This window comes from Micrasema longulum, unplaced genomic scaffold (assembly GCF_059751315.1).
Source record: "Micrasema longulum isolate JH-2025_06_02 unplaced genomic scaffold, ASM5975131v1 h1tg000020l, whole genome shotgun sequence".
Taxonomy (NCBI): domain Eukaryota; kingdom Metazoa; phylum Arthropoda; class Insecta; order Trichoptera; family Brachycentridae; genus Micrasema; species Micrasema longulum.
The window spans coordinates 754,891-772,857 of NW_028277228.1; the positions used below are offsets into that span (position 1 = coordinate 754,891).

Sequence of the window (17,967 nt, forward strand, 5' to 3'; positions counted from 1 at the left end):
AAAGCAAACACAATATCTTTTAGAGCAGAAAATTTTCATTCGAATGACCTTTACCATTTTGTTTTATTTTTGGTGCTCATTTTTAAATTTGGAAAAAAACCGACAGAACTTATGTTAACATCTAATATTTACAGTGTAATATGTCGATGTCACTGTAGGTAGGCTGTATTATTCTCCTAAAACTGATTTTATTCATGTTATTAATTTGTGAGCGTGGAATGTCGAGGTCTTTAGACAGGGACTTGATACAAATTTCCGACAATTTGTGGGCAATTTACAATTTTATAGGTAAAGCGTATATCCAAAATGACAAGCTGAGTTTTCTTTAATGACATATTTATTGTTCATTTTGCAGGATCTCGTTACGTATCTTGGCTGCCAAGTTTCTCCGTAGAGGTGACGCATATAATGCGACCAGAACCCCAGGCTAACAACTCCCAAATGGATGCAATGGCTAGACAGGTAAGCATTCTAGAAATCACTAATGAGGAAATTCAGTGCTACGGAATTTTGGATACAAAAAATGATTTCTTACACGCAGTAAAAATTAGAGCATTAAATTGTATGGCGATGTTTCTTATAAAAAGGAATGAATTTTTTTTAAAAAATAAGAACAAACTACTTAACTATTATTTCCAAATCAACCAATTATAGGATGTTGTGATAGATTTCCGGTTTACGGAAAGCCAATTCACTAATCAGCAGAATTCACCAAAGAGAACTTGTGACGTCACAGGCGGAGTAATTTCAAAATTATAAAACTTTCTAAAAAATCGTAGAGTTCGATAGTCTACCAACAAATATAAAAAAAACCTCTGAACTTCCTCATTTACTGGTTTTTATATTTTACTTGAACCAGTGCACACAAGTGCACAAGGTGTACAAACACCACATTTTTTTTAAATCAATGTTTCTTAGCATCTCTACATGGCCACAGTCTAACTGAGATAAGGAGAAAAGGTAAACATTATACTTATTACTATTATTATGGTCTCGGGTTGTGGTCCTGTGGCCAGTGTCTCGGACTCACGGCTCAAAGGTCCGTGGTTCGAATTCCACTCTACCCCAACTTTATTCCTATTTTCTAATAATGAGTTATTTACAACTCGTTGAAAATGGTCCTCAAAATGGAATACTTGGGTAAATCGTAAGAACGCAAATATTTTTTTTTTTTTTTAAATAAATAAATTATGTAGAGATAATAAAAGCTTGCTGATTTGCTATATTTGTTGGAATTTCACGGTTGGGTTTTCACAAAATACTGATAATATGCAAATGGCGTAGTAAAAAATTAAATAAATAAAAATTTTGATCAAGATAGTACATGAATCTGCACATTTCAATTTAACGTCAAGAAAAACTTGCTTTTCAGCACAGTGGTTTCAAACTGAACAATTTGTCAATTATGGTTAATTAAAGAACACCTTAGTTATTTAAATATTTTATAAAAAATACTCTTTGTCCAGGAGGAGGAAGAATACAGTTAGTTCTGCGTGTGTTTCGAGTGTTTTGATAGCTACTTTCAGGTAAAAATCCTTAAATAAGGAAATCAAATGGAGATTAGTCCACCTCGTTGTGTGGTGGTTGGCGTATTCGCTTAACATTCTTGAGGTTCTGAGTTTGATTCCTGGGAGGGTAGATGTGAAATATCAGTTTTAAAGGTGGTATTACACTGTATTTTTACAGGCTTCTCTTGAATGAGTTTTCTGTGATTTTCTCTTTACTAAGTAAATGTGGAGAAGTTCCTATAAAGGTCCACAGCCGAAATTCCCTCTCTTACTCACCACTACTCTAAAGATAGCCAGAAAACAAAATCCACTTGTGAAATATAAAACTTGTGCATTATAAGTAATGTCAATATTACTGTATCAGACATAATTATTTTGTTTGAATAAATTTACGGACAGAGTCTATTTTAAACATATAATTAAAGATACAATTATATGCAGTAACATAAAACTAGAAACGAAACATTAAAAGTAAAATCAAAGAGAAATAAATTTAATAGACAAACATTGTGGGATCCAGGTATAAAGAATAGTTCCTAGACTGGCACCTGAAGTTTAGGTTGAGGGGGTTAAAAGCAAAAACCCCACTGTCCATGATCACTGTTTTTTGGGAAAACTAACAGAAACAGTAGCGAAAAGACTGTTTCTTCTAAGTTCAATGTGGACATTGAGTTTAAAATAGTAATTTCGCTACACTCTGCCCTAGTTCTTGTATGTTTAATAGACCACTTAAAAAAAAGAGTTATGAATGCCAACATGTTCATTATCTTATTACGCGTCCATGTGGCTAAAGAATTATTATTTTCAACAATGTTTTGAGTATTTCCAAATGCTTGCAGACTGGCTGCATTTTCTCCCTAGGGAGTTGTTCATATTTAAATTTGTTGCAACAGAGAGGGCCACTTAAACCAGCCAATGACAGGTCACAAGCCCTGTAAATGCCTAGACTCCCATATTTCCTTCTCAAAAATGTTTTCCCTCTGTTGCAAAAAAAATAATTATTATTTTTTCCATTAGTAAATTAGTAAATAGTATTTTCAGCATTTTTTGAGTGCCAATCTCCACTCACTGATTTTACTTTAGAAACAAATAAAACGTCTTTTTACAAAATGGTCTATTGAACATACAAGAACTAGGGCAGCGTACTGGCAAATACAACACACGAGTTGTATATTAAACTTAAAAGAAATAGTCTTTTTGCTACTGGTTTTGTTGGTTTTCCCAAAAACAGTGATCCAGTTGCGCTGCAATTTGGAGTACCAATGCAGTGCCTTATACACCACCGAGTGAGGAATATACAGGTGCGCTTGTTGCTGTAATACCATAAAAATGCTATATTCTTTTCAGGTGCAACAACTGTTTCCTAACTACCCGCTGAATGTCATCCTGCGCGACCTTCTGCACACCCACTCCGTGGAGCTGACGGTGGAGAACATCCTGGACGGGCGTCTCACTCTGCCCCCGCGCCTGCTGTCCCTCGACGCAGGGGGCGCTCTGCTCCTCACCGCGCCCCCCACTCCCGGCTCTCAGGTCCTTACCACCTCTTGTACACGATACACACACAGGCACACATGCACCGTCACCTATCGGCCCCTTAGAGTCAGAGAAACGTAACATGATTTTGCCTACTTTACAGGAGACAAAAAAAACAGATTAATAAAATAGTGAAATTTTATCTGTTTTTAAACACTTGACATTTTTTAAAACTGACGTCTCATTAGTTTTTTAAAATGTCATTTGTTTAAAAAAAAGTACAATTTTTAGTAGTAAAAAGTAGTTTTTAAACCTGTTTTTTATCTCTCCTGTAAAGTAGACAAAATGGAGATACGTTACTCTGATTCTAAGGGACCGATATTTAGCCTCAACTCTTAAAAAATCCCTCTGGAAATGGTGTTGTAATGTTGTATTATATGCAACATATAATGCCGTGCGTAATGAGCGAAATAAGACATGTTTTTAAATACAGATATTTAAAAAGTAAAGTTTTTGGAATTCCCTACATTGCCCTTTTGCTTACTAGGCATAGAGAGGTATGATCAAGGGAAGGGTGATAGTGAATAATCTTTATATTTGTATTTTATTATCATTTTATATTTTAAAATAAAATTAAGGTAATTGTACCTAAATATGTATTGTATAGTAAATAATTTAATTGTGAAATCCCTGAATGGTTTTTATACAAGGAAACCTATCTGCCATTTTTCTTTTAGCATACTTTTTTATACAGCACTGCATGAAACATGTGGGAAAAAAGATTCCGGTGTTCTGTTTTTTTGTTCGAAAATTGCCTGGGATTTTTCACACATTCTCTGCAAAACTTGGTGGAATTAAAATAGCTAAGGAAGGAAATATCGATTGAGTCAGTTTGTGTTGTAGTAATATTTTACTAACTTTGTAAAGAATGATCATCCATCTGAACCCAACGGTGCAACAATTCCTATGAAATATTGGGAACTTGATTAAGTTCTCTCTGTTTTTTTGTTAAAATTATTTCTTTTTAAAAAAAAAAATAGGAAAAAAAACATGCTTTTGAAAGTATGTATGTCCGGACCTCTTGGCCTGTTTTTATGAATCATTGTTAGTTTTGTTTCCATTTATAATAACTAACTAACTAACTACTAACCTTTTATAATAATCTCTTTCGCAGGTGTTACTGCAGCATTCCTTGTCCATGTTGGCCAATCGACTGAGCCAGAATCACGCACAGCAAAATCAGGGCCAGACCCAGCAAAGTCAGCCCCAAACCCAACAAAGTCACACCCAACAAAACCAATCGCAGAATCAAAAAAATCACCAGCCGATCCACACTCAACCTGGCCACCAGAACTCCGGAGGTGAAGCATGCAACTCTGAGAAAGTTCACAGTGAGAGGTATTATTTTGCATCTTATAATTTCTCACATACCCTCAAGTGAGGCTTTATAAAAAAATACACAGAATTTGAGTAAATGTATTTTAAAATATATAAAAAAAATAATCCTCAAAACTAATATTGTCCCCTTCAAAGTATTCACCATCAGATATAATACACTTACATTAGCGTTTTTTCCAATTCTCAAAACATTTCTGTCATGCTCTTTTTTGTATGGCTTGAAGTTTTGTCAGTTTGTGACGTTTTGACAAAAAACCACATTGATTACCCAGTCACTTTGCGACTTCTCTTCAAGATAAAGAGAAGTCCCCTCATTATAAGGGGATCTTCATGGGACGAAATAAATTTAAAATCAAATATAGATATTAATAAATTAAAAGAATGGTTTGATGACAATATTTTGTCTCTGAATACTGAAAAAACATATTACATCACTTTTACATTGAAAGAACAAATTATACCTCCTATAAATATTTGTATCCACACAACAAAATGCAATGAAGGATATCAGTTTCATAATGATAATTGCCTTCAAATCACTGAAAAAAATAGCATTAAATATTTAGGCATTATAATTGATAAAAATATAAAATGGAAGGAGCAAATAAATAATATTGTAAATAGAATGAGAAAACTTATATATGTATTTATTAGACTAAGGAATATATTAAGCATCAAAAAATTAAAATCAATTTACTTTGCATTCGCCCAATCCATATAGTACGGAATAATCGGATGGGGTGGTGCTTTTAAAACAAAAATTTTACCGGTTGAAAAATACAAAAATTAATTATAAAAGTTATTTTGAAAAAACCGTCTACTTTTCCCACTGTTCAATTATTTAAAAAAATTAAGGTTTTAGATATAAAATTGCTATATAAAAAGAATTGTTTGCTTCAAATACACAAATATAAAATAAATAGTAGTATTTCTAGGTCTCAAAACGTAAGTACGCGACCTAGAACAGGTGGTAATATCTTAATTCCTTAATTAAAAACAACTACAGCACAACATCATTATACTTACAGAGGAATATTTTTCTTTAATGAAATGAACAAAGAAAATAAAAAGTGCAGTCAGGAATACAATATATTTAAGAAAGAAGTGAAAAATTACATCTATAATTCTTCTTTATGTAACACTGATTGAAAACGTCGTTTAGATCTTTTTTGTAATTTATTTATGTTATCCTAAAAATATTATTAATTTAAATAAAATAAACTATTATAAGACGTCCAAGAATTGTTTATTTCTTTTACGTAATGGGAAACGTTAATGTAAATATTTGTATTTGATTGATGTAAAAAATTGTATTTAGTTGTAATATTGTATTTTTATTTGTTATTAATAAAAATAAAAAAAAACTATTAAAGAACAACGTTTCGTAACCATAGAGGAGATTAAGACCGAATCGCTGATGGAACTGAAGGGCATACCAAAAAGTGCATTCCAGAAATGTTTTGAAAATTCGAAAAAACGCTGGCATAAGTGTATTATATCCGATGGTGATTACTTTGAAGGAGACAGTATTAATATTGAGGAATTAATAAAGATTTTTTAAATATCCTCTAATATTGTGTATTTTTTTATAAAATGTCTTATATCGTGGGTATACAAGGAAAACCGGTTAACTACGGTTTTGGCATATTTGAGTTATGAATATAATTAACTTCAATTTTTTATCCTCTATCTACAGGTATAATCGTTTCAATAATATTACGCCATTAACTTAGTTTCAGAGAATTGTAGAGCGAGTAAAAACGTATATATAGCATTTTTTCTCAAATCTTCACAAAGAACATCACTTAAATGATTTTAAGTGATTATTTTTGAATTGAAGTTTATGTTTCAAATAATGAATATACAAGGAAAAATAGTTAAACGGTGTCTTTGTCTGTTTTTCATTACTGAAACAATATCACATCCAATGTTTTTATTACTACTGTGTGAGTTTGGCTAGTTTTCATTGAAGTAAAAATATCTGCCGTAGTAAAACCTTACTACAGCGAAAAACTATGTTAAAAAAGACTTGTTAAAGTTATGCAAAACAGGGGTCATTCCTGAAGAATTCCATCATTGGTACAAGAGTCTTTCCACGATACTTTATAGATGCTTTATCTGAAGATGAAGACAGTGTTGAATTTGATACAACTCAAATTCAGTTAGACAATGTCGCCGGCTAACTCAACCAGCACAAATTTCTTCACAAGGAAAATCAGCTAAATGCGTATTTTATTTTTCTTATCTTACTTCATTATTTTTTTTCTCAAAATCTGTTGCTTTTTATTTCATATAAATTATGTAATGTATAAAAATATGTTTCATGAATAATAAAAAAAAAATAAAACTTGATTTTTCATGAACAACTAAACTTTAAAATTCAATTTTAGCAAAACTGGCTTTTTACAGTTAACCGGTTTTCCTTGTATACCCACAATATGTAACAATGTCAAAGGTCCTACCGTTTTTTCATATTAAAGATTATTTTATTTTTATTCTTCAGTAAGTTTTGAAATTTCCTCGAGAAATATTAAAGATTTTTAGAATACAGAAGTACACGTTTAATATCCATTAATAAGGAAGAGAAAAAGGTATCATTAACATTATTTTAATAAGATATTCAATATTGTTATCAATAAATAAGGACAGTAAATTTTGTTGAAACAGCTGTGAACAGCAAACCCGTTGGTAGAATATTGTTTTTCTCTAACGATTAAACGAAGAAACACATACAAAGTTTATACAATTTATTAATGACAACTCCACATATTTAATTTACAGCAACGATGATCATCCGTCTATCGGAGGCAGGTTCTCCAAGTGTTCCTCCGAGCGAGAGAGGATTCTCCAGACCAGGAAGGAGCAGCTCATCAACAGCGCAAGGAAGAAATACTTGGACAAGCAAACTAACAAACATAAGCCAAATAACTTGAACATACCATCTACCTCCACTCACACTCTCACCACCAAACCCAATTCCGAGTCACAGGGAAGCCTAAACAACTGAATCTAAAAATTATCTCCGGTACCAAATACTACAGGTTTAAGTAGACACAAAAAGGAACTATAATTTTATATTTAATTAGTGTTTTCATGATCTTTCGCTACAAGCCAAATCCAAAAATGCCAAAGAATATGCATAGCACACCTCTGTGTGGTGACTCTCTTGTTGACACCGTCAGATGACCTTCGTAGTATAATGGATAAGATGCTTGCCACACGCACACAGGGGAATTCCTGTTCCGGGAGATTACAATTAAAAGGTTCCTGAATGTTCTGTACTGTACTTTTACCTCTGCAATTCAGCCTCAGCTTGTTGTGGTGTAAAAAATAATAATTCACAATTATTATTGAGTTTAAAGTGACTGAAAAAGATTGCGCATTCTTGGTTTTGGCATTGCGGCAAATTTCATCTTATTTTGTCGACTTGAGGCGATTTCTAATTGAAATGGTAAAAATTAATCAATTGGAGTATGAAAATATTTCTACATTGACCGGTTCTATTGAGGAGGCAGATTAAAATAAATTTGCGTATATCTCTGTATATATAATATTTTGTAATTATAATCTTTAGTTCATATCACAAGCTAATTTTAATTTATTGATGATGCTTCATTAATGTTTCGCAAAATGTTACTCGTGTATTTTTATAGAATGATCTTCTCATATCAAAAGCATTACCTTTGAATGTTATAATGCGTACTTTGATTTTTACTCTTCTGTAGTTACACTATTTTTTAAATTTATTTTTTGTTGGTACTATTTTTTTAATGGAAATTTTACAAATGTTCCAGGCAATTCAGTTACATATAACCTATTTTTTTATGTACTATGTATTAAGTTTTGAACTGTGAAAATTTCCAGAAACCAGATGAATATTATAACTTATTTTTGGCTGATATTATCATGTTTTGGTAAAAGGCCTAAGAAAGAAAAAAAATATTGAAAATATAACTAGCATGACTGGGAAAATTTAAAACTATTTTTTTTCTGTATTTTAATACACAAGACAAAATAGATTAATGTTTATAATAATAGACATTCCATTGAATATAAATAGTACTATGCAATACACAAAAGTATCAAGAATTTTTTTTACATATTTTGACAGTGCAATTGAAATACCGTTTCACGGCTCTTCGAAAGTATGCCTCGAGCACACGCTGTGCTCAATACCAAACCGTACAGTAAAATATATTTTTTAATTTTGTCAGTATGCAAAATTATATTTAACAGCAGTTATTCATCATATTTAACATTTATCAGTGTGAACATTTTTAATGGTTCATTTTCATGAAAAAAAAACCAAGAAAAACGTGTTTATTTAACTTCATCTTAAATAATATTAACCGATCATATTTAGAAAACGAGGGGATTATATGCTAAGGACGAAGTGTATTTTGAGAGTTTAATCCTACGAAGACTGGTTTTGTATGATTCTTTAGATGTGTTTATATTTATCTAGAATCTGTTTAGGTATACTAACTTACATTAAACTATCATAAAACGTACTACGATTGTTCATTTATATAAATGTTAGATTACATTAAACATAGTACATATTTTTAAGCAAGCGGAAATATTATGTAATGAAAACTGAATATCAAACTCAATTTGATGCTCAATTTAATACGTAATGTGTCAAATCTTGTGAATTAATACCGTGCAGAACTGCATAATTGCTTGGATATAGTCATGATATGTATTTTATCAAATTAATCCTGTGTAGTTGCAAATCTCTGTTTTTCTTCATTTTTTAGATCAAACTAAGGGTATCTAATAAATCAAAGGGTAATCTATTAATTATTCATAAAAAGAGGCACAAAATAAATGAGAGAATAGAGCAGTGAATAACGTTTGTTGATTCGTAATAAATTATAATATTATGGATGCCTTTTGCATATGAAATTACGGATAAATAACAATAATAAATAAATTATATTTCTATTACCTTCTAGAAATCCATACAGCTATCAGCATCCCTATAAATCTAAGATCACTATATTATAATCAGTTCTAATTGCCATAATAAGAAATATGGGTAATTTAAAAATTACTATAAGAAATACAGATTTTTGCAATGACACCAAAATAGTTTAAGAAATTTGTTATACATATTCATAAATGTTTTCATTTGCCTATATGTGTGCCTGTAAATAAAACTATATATTATATATATATTGCTAGCCTTAATGATGTATGTACTTTAAAAGCTTTCAAAACAAAACAAAAATTTCTGTATGAATTATTTTTGCATTAATTTTACATTTTCAACATATTTTTGGACCAGTACTGAATGAGGGAAAAATTAATAGGGACTATTATGTTATGCTTGAAGATAGCTGTATGTAAAAGTGTATACAAATGTAATTATTTATAACCTAGTATAGTTCCCGGTAAACAATTGTAATTTATTTTTAATATTAGTTTTGGAATGATAGGATTTCTCAATAATGTGTGTTTTGTTTGCCAAATCATGTTCTGGTAAGGCGTAACAAATCATATTGTAGATTTTTACTATGTGAACTTTTTATCATTAGTTTTATATTTTAATCACTGATGGTATGTTTTATTAGGCTGTGACCAACGCATAAGTACATGTCATATCTTTCTGGGTTTGATATTTGTGTAGAATATACATGTTTATGTTAGAACATTTAGAATAAATGTCAACTATATACTATTAGGCTTGTCTTGCCTGATTTTTTCCTTGTTTTTTATTAACTTATAAATTATTCTAATTCTAGATTACCATAGATAAAATAAAAATATTCTAGGCAGCTCTGTGTATTACGAGGCTATTCAGCGTATACATAAAAATAATGTTGCAAAGAAAATGTCAAAAAAAAACATTGATGTCATAATATTTATTAGGTAATATTATATAATCATACTTAATTTACCAAGTCAAAATACAGAATATACTTACATAAGTTAAGAATTATACGTGTTGATGTAAGATTTAAAATCTGTAACTTATAATAATTTATTGCATTATTTGGCTTATTTGTAAAGCGCCATTTTTTCTGCAAATCACACTTTAAATAGTTTTTCTTCTATATCTTGTTATATATTATTAAAATTGCACAGACATAAAGAACGAGGATGGTAAAATACTTAAGAAGAGACTAAAATAAAATGTCAAGGTGGAAAAATAAGATAACTTTTTATTCATGTTTAAAGTTTTGCCAATTTACTGTCCAAAAATTTCCATCCAGATGAACGAGAGTGCCCATGATTAAAATAATTTTACTATGGGGTCTTTGGATATTTTACAACCGCTTGTAAAATGTGCTAAATAATTTTATGGAATTTAATTTTTCGTCAGCCTAGCTTGTAAAATTTGTAAATCCCAAACTTGCTAGTTTTCAGGGGAGAGTAAAACCAGTTTTTACTTCAGAGGTGAATCGTAGCGAAGTTTTTTTTTATACATATATTGAAATGCAACACTATGCATACACAAATTATTTAAGCTCTAACAGAAAACACAAAAATATTGTTTAACATCACTTGTCAACAACATCACTCTGGGCTACCCTGTGTATTTATTTGAAAATTTTCTACAAATTACAATTTGGTTTTGTGTGATTATTCTGATAACTATTCTATTGATAAAATAAATCAGCGATACCATTGAGTATTAATAACTGCCTTCTATTATTCACTCTCTCTCAATCCAATAAAGTATTATTTTCTTTCTGCTCATATGTAGATGATGGCGAAGCTACCAGAGCTCCTAGCAACATTCCTCATTCGGCAACAAGCAATTTTTATTTGTATGGGCACCACTAAGGAAACTTCAGTCCCACAATACCGGTGCGCAATATCTGAGCAAGCCGTATTCTATGATTCAAAGTGAGGGAAATTTGGTAAGAAACCGATAGAAAATTTGCTCTTAGGTCAGATTTTACTTTCCATCCATACTGTTAATTTTATTTTATATATTCAAAAAGACCCCATTCTGTTTTTATACCAAAATATGTCAACATTTAGGGCACCAGGTTCCTAAATAATTGATTATTTTTCTATGTCGTGGCTCGATGTATATCAAGTATATCATTTATAGAATTTTGCTTTTTAGTTTTTCAAGGATTATACATGCTGGTGTCTCCTCGAGTGATATTATTTATAAAGTGCTTTGGCATCTGCGCTGCCATAAGTCTTATTTAATTTAAACTGCATTAAGTTGAAATAAAGAGTATTAAAATGTGAATTTATTTTTAACAAAAACCCAAATCCCAATTATTATTATGTTTATCCCTAAATCCCAAATTGGAAAATTAATTTTGTTATCACTCGCATTAGATAAATTGGATTCCAATATAGTAATGAATAGCAAATATTATATATGTTCTAACATCTAGCATTGAACCCATTGCGGGTGACATAACCAATAAAATGGTAAAACTTTTATATTCAATGTTTTAACTCTGAGCTTTTTGCCTATTTCTTTTCAGTAAACTGTTTTGATAATTTTCATTGACATGGACATTTGTAAAATCAGGAAAAAAGGCTTCTGGATTATACTGATTGCAGAAATATAATATAAAAGCAATGAGTTTAATTAATATTTAAAATGTCGGTTCACTTCACCTGCAATGAGGAAGTTCAGTACTACAGGAAATTTGATATAAAAAATGTTTTCTTACACACTAAAAATTAAAGCATTTAATTGTAAGGCGAAGTTTCTTAAAAATGTACAAAATTTTTAATACGAATGAACTACTTTAAAGCGTCACAAGTTTGTGTGAACATGTGTTTTTATAAAAACTAATCAATTATGGCCGTTATGTTGTTGTGGAAACCGGAAACAGATTTCTTCTAGGGTAGCCATATTTCTCAATGTTTAGCATATTTTAGATGTTTAACAGGTACAAATAGTTTTTTTTTAGAATGAGGAACTTCTTCCCTACAGGGAATTGGATACAATAAATGTTTTCTTGGGCGCGGTAAAAATTAGAGCATTAAATTGTACAGCGAAATTTCTTAAAAATGTACGAAAAAAATAATAAAACATAATTTAATAAAACCCACTTCTTTGAATGACATCACTGGTTCATATGAACCATCCAATGATATGAGAGCTTTGAAGGGTATCCGGTTTGGTCACCGTAAACGAACAAATCGGAAGAACTGTCGGAGAACAACCTCTGACGTCACACGCGGAGTTATTTCAGAAATACAAAACTTTTAAAAATCATAGTGCTTATAATACGATATATAAAAATGAAAAAAAAAAGTTTGGTTTAGTTTAATATTCTATTAACAAATAAAAAAAACACTGAGCTTCCTCATTGTACAGGGTTCTACTATTAAATGTCAGAAAAACTCACCGACTTGTAATTGTGGTATCGCTAGATGGTGTAATTTCAATGTTTTGGTGAGGATTTAAAAAATTACAAAACTTCAAAAAAATTGTAGCAATCATAATACGATACATAAAAATATTTTATATTTTTTGGCTTTAATAGTCTAATCAAGTTTTTTTAAAAACACTGAATTATTGCCATTCTTTATAAATGGTTTTCACTCTGAAAAATAAGACCTAATTTTAGTTTTTTAGGAATAGAGTTATAAATTAAAACTTGTTTTAAGGAAATTATGCTATATTCATATTAAAAAGTACAAAGAAGAACCTTATCCAATAAAATTAACAACAACAATGTGTAGAATGATGTGCGCAAAGATAAAGTCAGCAAAACCCCTCTCTGGACTTATTCCTAGGAATTGTGACTTGTTCTCGGGGTTGACTTGGAGGCGGAGACAGACTGGAAAGGTAAAGAAAGAAAGATATCACTAGGGGAAATAAAATATCTTGTATATATGCAGCAGGCCCTCAATAGTCCGAACCCTAGCTGATCCGAACGCTTTTTTAATCCAAATGACCTCCCTACCTCTGTGAGTGAAGCCTCGGTGGCCCTAATTTGAATCGGATGACATTTATGGCTAAGATGCGGAAGATTTAGACCTTGAAGATTACTTACCACTAAACCTCTTTCGAAACAGAGGCTTTTCAGAAGTGGCGATTAGCAATTTATTGATAAACAATGCTGATATTGATTGTCTGGGGGTGATTGACTGATTGAGACATAGTAAGAAAAGTAATAAATGAGTATGAAAGCAAAAACGAAAATGAATTGGAGGCATCGGAACCGGTTGCGAGGATTTTACATACTCAAGCTGTGTCTGCCTTGAATACTTGCTTTGAATGGGCAGATAAAGTCAATATCTCAATTCTAGAAGAAAGCATTTTCTATGCTGCTAAATAACACGGGACAAGGTACTTTATTGGAATTAATTAAAAAAAGTGTTTAGTAATATAACATATCATAAAAACATACAATCAATTACAAGAAGCGTTGGTTTATTTCGAAAAATGCCATTAAAAATATTTGATCCAAACGCTTTGTACATCTGAACAGGGCATACATTTTGAGGGGTTTAGACTCCCTTTCCGCACCTAATGGTGCATAGGGCACTGCATTGGTACACTAATCGCAGCGTATATTGATCATTTTTGTTACATAAAGTTAGGATGATCAGTCTTACGCTTCAGGTACCAGTCCAGGGACTATGAAATATTCTAGTGTGAAAACACCCTTTTAAATAAATATTTCATATCAACCATGTCGAGAATCGAACCCGAGACCTCTTGCATGGCAGGCTAACGCGCTGACCATTACACCACGAGGCTGACTGTCTGTATATATAATACATCATGAAATAAAACAGACAAAAATTGATTACATGGAGTTTATACAACAATAATATACAAATGGAGGAGACAACAACGCGGATTTTTTTATATTTACAAAATATTAAATAGTAAATTACTAGAATTTAAACTCACAAAAAACCACACTTTAAAACATACATAAATCTGTAAGAAAATACATTCTGGTTCCTTATTGATTATAAATAAAGAATGCACCAAACAAAAATGAATGGATCATCATTTCACATAAACAAGGCTCGTTCTTTGAACGGTAGGTAGGTGGTCTAAATGATTGTCAGTGTCAAAACGTTGATCTTAAAACTATAGTTTTCAGTGGTCATTTAATAAATAATACCATCAAGGGACATAAAAAGATGCAACACATCTTACCTGCAAGTATAAAGCAGGAAACTGTAGAAATAAATCCACTAAGGAATGAATTGAAAGGAAATGTTCCTACGAAGCAGCAGTAGACGAATTGTACAATTCCCGTGAGGAGTATGTAAAATAAGTACGCGTCGATTATTTTTAACTTCTTTTGGGTACGTGTAGAGTATTCAGAATAAAATTTGCCTACAACTGATAGTAGATTTGCCATTTTTGTTAAATTTCAGAATATCGAGTTTGACAGATACCGGCAAGCTGAGGACGTGTCTCAACGCATAGAGAAAATAAATAACTATAGATTCAACAACATTTTATGCAAGTATTTTAAAAAGTACCTACTTTTTTTCTTCTTCATTTATTGAAATCCACAGTCATATTACAACAATAATACGGTTATAATATGATAAAAACTTAATACTAAGAATACAAATGATTTCAAACTTATAATTAACAATATACGTAATGTGTCATAAATAAAGTAATATTATATAAGCTTTTGATACCTTGTTTATCAACATTTTCCATACAATAAATTTAGTAAATTATTTAATTATTGTTTTTGAAAGCAATACATACTGTATTCTCTAAAACAGTTCAAAATAATACATTATTGCATACAGAATGTTATTGACGAAGGCGTTTTTGCACTGAAAAATTGTATAGTCCCCGGACTGGCATTAATCATAGAACCGATTATTTTACCTTCACGTAACAAAAAAGTTACACTGTGAATGATGTACCAATGCAATGCTCTATGCACCATAGGGTTAAGATAAGGGAATGAAGAAGTCTTTTTAAAACTGTATTTTTTTTTACCTTGTGTACTCTTTAAATGTTAAAGGGTATCATTTTTTTACCATTTTATCTCTGAATGGATATTTTAAAAATGCATTTAGCGCTAGAGCGCTATTTAAATATTATAGGATTTATACTTGTTGATGCAGGGAGCTCTTTCGCCAGTTGGAGAGACAAAAATATAACAATATACTTCGTGGTGTATTAATTTATTAGATGTAAATAATTACAGAATCGGTAATAGAGCTATCTATACTGATGAGCTGAACTGAACTAGAGTTCAAGAAATAGACTTTTTGTCTGAACTGACTGTACTTTTTATCTGAACTGAACTCTACTGAATTACTCGTCTACTACTGTTGGTACATAAGGGTGCTACTGCTTTTATAGAAGTGGTAGCTTTAGTGTTTTTTTTACTTCCGAATGGGAAAATGAGGTTATCTTCTATTCCTCTTAGCAATCTGACATCCGTGCTAGGTAATCGGTACTTTGAATGTTCTGATTATTTTGTTGTTTAACTGCAGGAAATGCATGAATCACCTTCTGCGCTGTCCTTATGATGATATAAGGCAAGTCAACAGTGGGCATTGATTTCCGGGCGAGTTACTCAAACAATATTACTTGATAAATTTAGTTTATTTTCTGAAGTTTTTCTTATTTTTCACAAAACCTTCTGCCTCTTTTCTTGATCAGGCATTAATCTTACATTGCTGAATTCGGGCTTTCCTCAAGAACATCTAATGTTTTTAAATTAAAGAAACAAATAAAACACAGTACTTAAGAAAAATATATTTACTTATTATAAATTCATTTTTGTTGGTACCAAGAAATCAAAACCTTTTTTTTACTTACATACCTATATAAATTATAATACTTTCCACAAACTACACTTTATGGCACTTTTGTCATATTTTCTGATTCAAAATACGCACCGACAATATACATTCAATGCACCGTTAACGAGACATAAAATTTGTAAGTAATGTTATAAAAAATATGTTGAATTGTATTATGTTGGAGGGGAAAATAACAAATATATTATATAAGCAACCAGAACAGCAATAATCTGTGAGAACAATCTTAAAAAATTAAATTAAAATACCCTTTGTCTTTTAGCTAACCAAATCAAAAGAATTTCAGTGAATAAATCTTAACTTATTTTTTATTGTTACATAAAAAATTAAAACTTATAATTAATGAATTTATAAAATTACAAATAAGATTGTAATTCATTGTGTTGGAATAGTTTGTTTTGTTATTCCCGCCCAGAACGAGAAGTATCAATGTTTACTTCTTGACGTAACCTAGGGGGAAGGTCACGGTAAACTGTTTCTGGAACATTTTCTGCAAAAAAAATAATAATGCTATTAGTAAAATAATGCAGTAAAAAAAAACAAATACATATTTACGATAAGCAAAACACTTCAAAATTATGGTAAATAATAGCGATTCTTGGCCATCCAAAAACCATCAGACTTTCCAAAGAAATTATCACAGAATGATTAAAATGATAAAGATATGAGATAAAGATACTTAATTAACATTAAGTGTCAAACTCAATAAATATTTGGATACTTAAATCATCAGCTTCAAATTGTTACTGAATAACTCTGCAGTATTAGCAGTACATGATAATTAATAAAAACAATATATTTTTTATTGATTATACAAAAAAACCGTATGCTAAAAATGGAATTTTCAGAGAAATTCCAGAGTTTTCTGTTATTTTTAGTGGCAGAAAAAGTAATTCCTAATTTCCTATTAATTAATCACAGTCCATAAATAAATAGTTCTTTTATAGTCCATGTCTAAAAATATTGATTTAAGAGTGAAGACTTCCATCACCATTAAATTAACAAATAAATTTATTTCTTCTTAGATTCTCACCATTGCAGCGGTACACCAGATCAGACCAAATGATCATCTCCTGACTGAAGCAGAATACCCCGAGTCGTCCTCCCTTGAAGGTGGCATCATACACATTACCAGAGTCAGCCACTAGGTGCTCTCCTTCAAACACTCGGAGACGGATGAGGCCGATGTGGGGACGATGAAGGAGAAGCCAGCGATAAGCTGTCTTTTCTTTCCATCCAACGTTGCGAGGATCTTTCCACAGCAGTTTCACCTAATAAAAATGTACAAATACATACAAATAGCCAGTCAAAAGGGAATAGAAAACAGTAAAAAACGAAAACTGATTTTCATGCTAGTAACACCAAATTGTACCTAAGTGCTTTGTGCTTCGTTTGTGATTGGTAATTTCTATTGGTTTATCTTGCTATTCTATTTTAATTTTGCTGTTTTTTAAGTGTTACCATAAGAGAAAAACCATAAAAGCACAAGTGCCCATAATGAATTTTTATAGACAAAATGTTAATAATAGGGGGTGTTGTGTGTGTATATTTTTGTTTGTGTTTTGTATAATGGTTTATGGCATGAATAATGAAAAAAAAGGTGCAAGAGAAAATTTGCCTTGGCACGGGGCATCCTACGAGGGAACATTATTTTAAATAATAAAGATAAAGAAAGATTTAATTTAAGCTATCTACTGACCTTTCTTGTTGAAATTGGATTTTAGTTGAATAAAAAAAAAAAAAAAACACCATTACCTCATATTATGTTTACCAGCTAGAAAAATAATTTGTATAATACACAAAAAAAGTCTTTAATCTTCTGACTGTCTGTTTATGT

General features: G+C 30.8%; 3 protein-coding genes across 4 annotated transcripts in view; 1 reads left to right on the forward strand and 2 right to left on the reverse strand.

Annotated features, from left to right (window-relative positions):
- Positions 1–8,458, forward strand: part of LOC148285618 (E3 ubiquitin-protein ligase AMFR-like) — a 91,915-nt gene extending 83,457 nt beyond the window's left edge. The window contains exons 7-10 of the mRNA XM_088243191.1: positions 356–462; positions 2,856–3,038; positions 4,156–4,379; positions 7,161–8,458. Coding sequence (XP_088099317.1) covers positions 356–462; positions 2,856–3,038; positions 4,156–4,379; positions 7,161–7,386 — 740 coding nt within the window. The 3' untranslated portion in view covers positions 7,387–8,458. The remainder of the gene's footprint in view (positions 1–355; positions 463–2,855; positions 3,039–4,155; positions 4,380–7,160) is intronic.
- A 4,509-nt stretch (positions 8,459–12,967) lies between these two features.
- On the reverse strand, positions 12,968–14,774 carry Dad1 (dolichyl-diphosphooligosaccharide--protein glycosyltransferase subunit). The gene is made up of 2 exons (XM_088243286.1): positions 14,485–14,774; positions 12,968–13,147 (listed from the first exon to the last, which is right to left on the reverse strand). Exons 1-2 carry the CDS (start codon positions 14,690–14,692, stop codon positions 13,017–13,019), a joined length of 339 nt encoding a protein of 112 aa, XP_088099412.1. The 5' UTR covers positions 14,693–14,774; the 3' UTR covers positions 12,968–13,016.
- Positions 14,775–16,056: 1,282 nt separating this feature from the next.
- Positions 16,057–17,967, reverse strand: part of Tsp (Thrombospondin) — a 60,984-nt gene continuing 59,073 nt past the window's right edge. For both annotated transcript variants that reach the window (XM_088243175.1, XM_088243167.1), the window contains exons 18-19: positions 17,164–17,401; positions 16,057–16,620 (exon numbers count right to left, since the gene is read on the reverse strand). In XM_088243175.1, coding sequence (XP_088099301.1) covers positions 16,532–16,620; positions 17,164–17,401 — 327 coding nt within the window. In that variant the 3' untranslated portion in view covers positions 16,057–16,531. The remainder of the gene's footprint in view (positions 16,621–17,163; positions 17,402–17,967) is intronic.

What these genes read in the sequence shown, in the direction of transcription:
- Dad1 (XM_088243286.1), bottom strand. Translation starts at nt 14,692, where the DNA reads ATGGCAAATCTACTATCAGTTGTAGGCAAATTTTATTCTGAATACTCT. An exon ending in TTCCTGCTTTATACTTGCAG is followed by an intron (nt 13,148 to 14,484) that starts GTAAGATGTGTT and finishes TTACCTTTCCAG; the next exon opens with TCTGTCTCCGCCTCCAAGTC.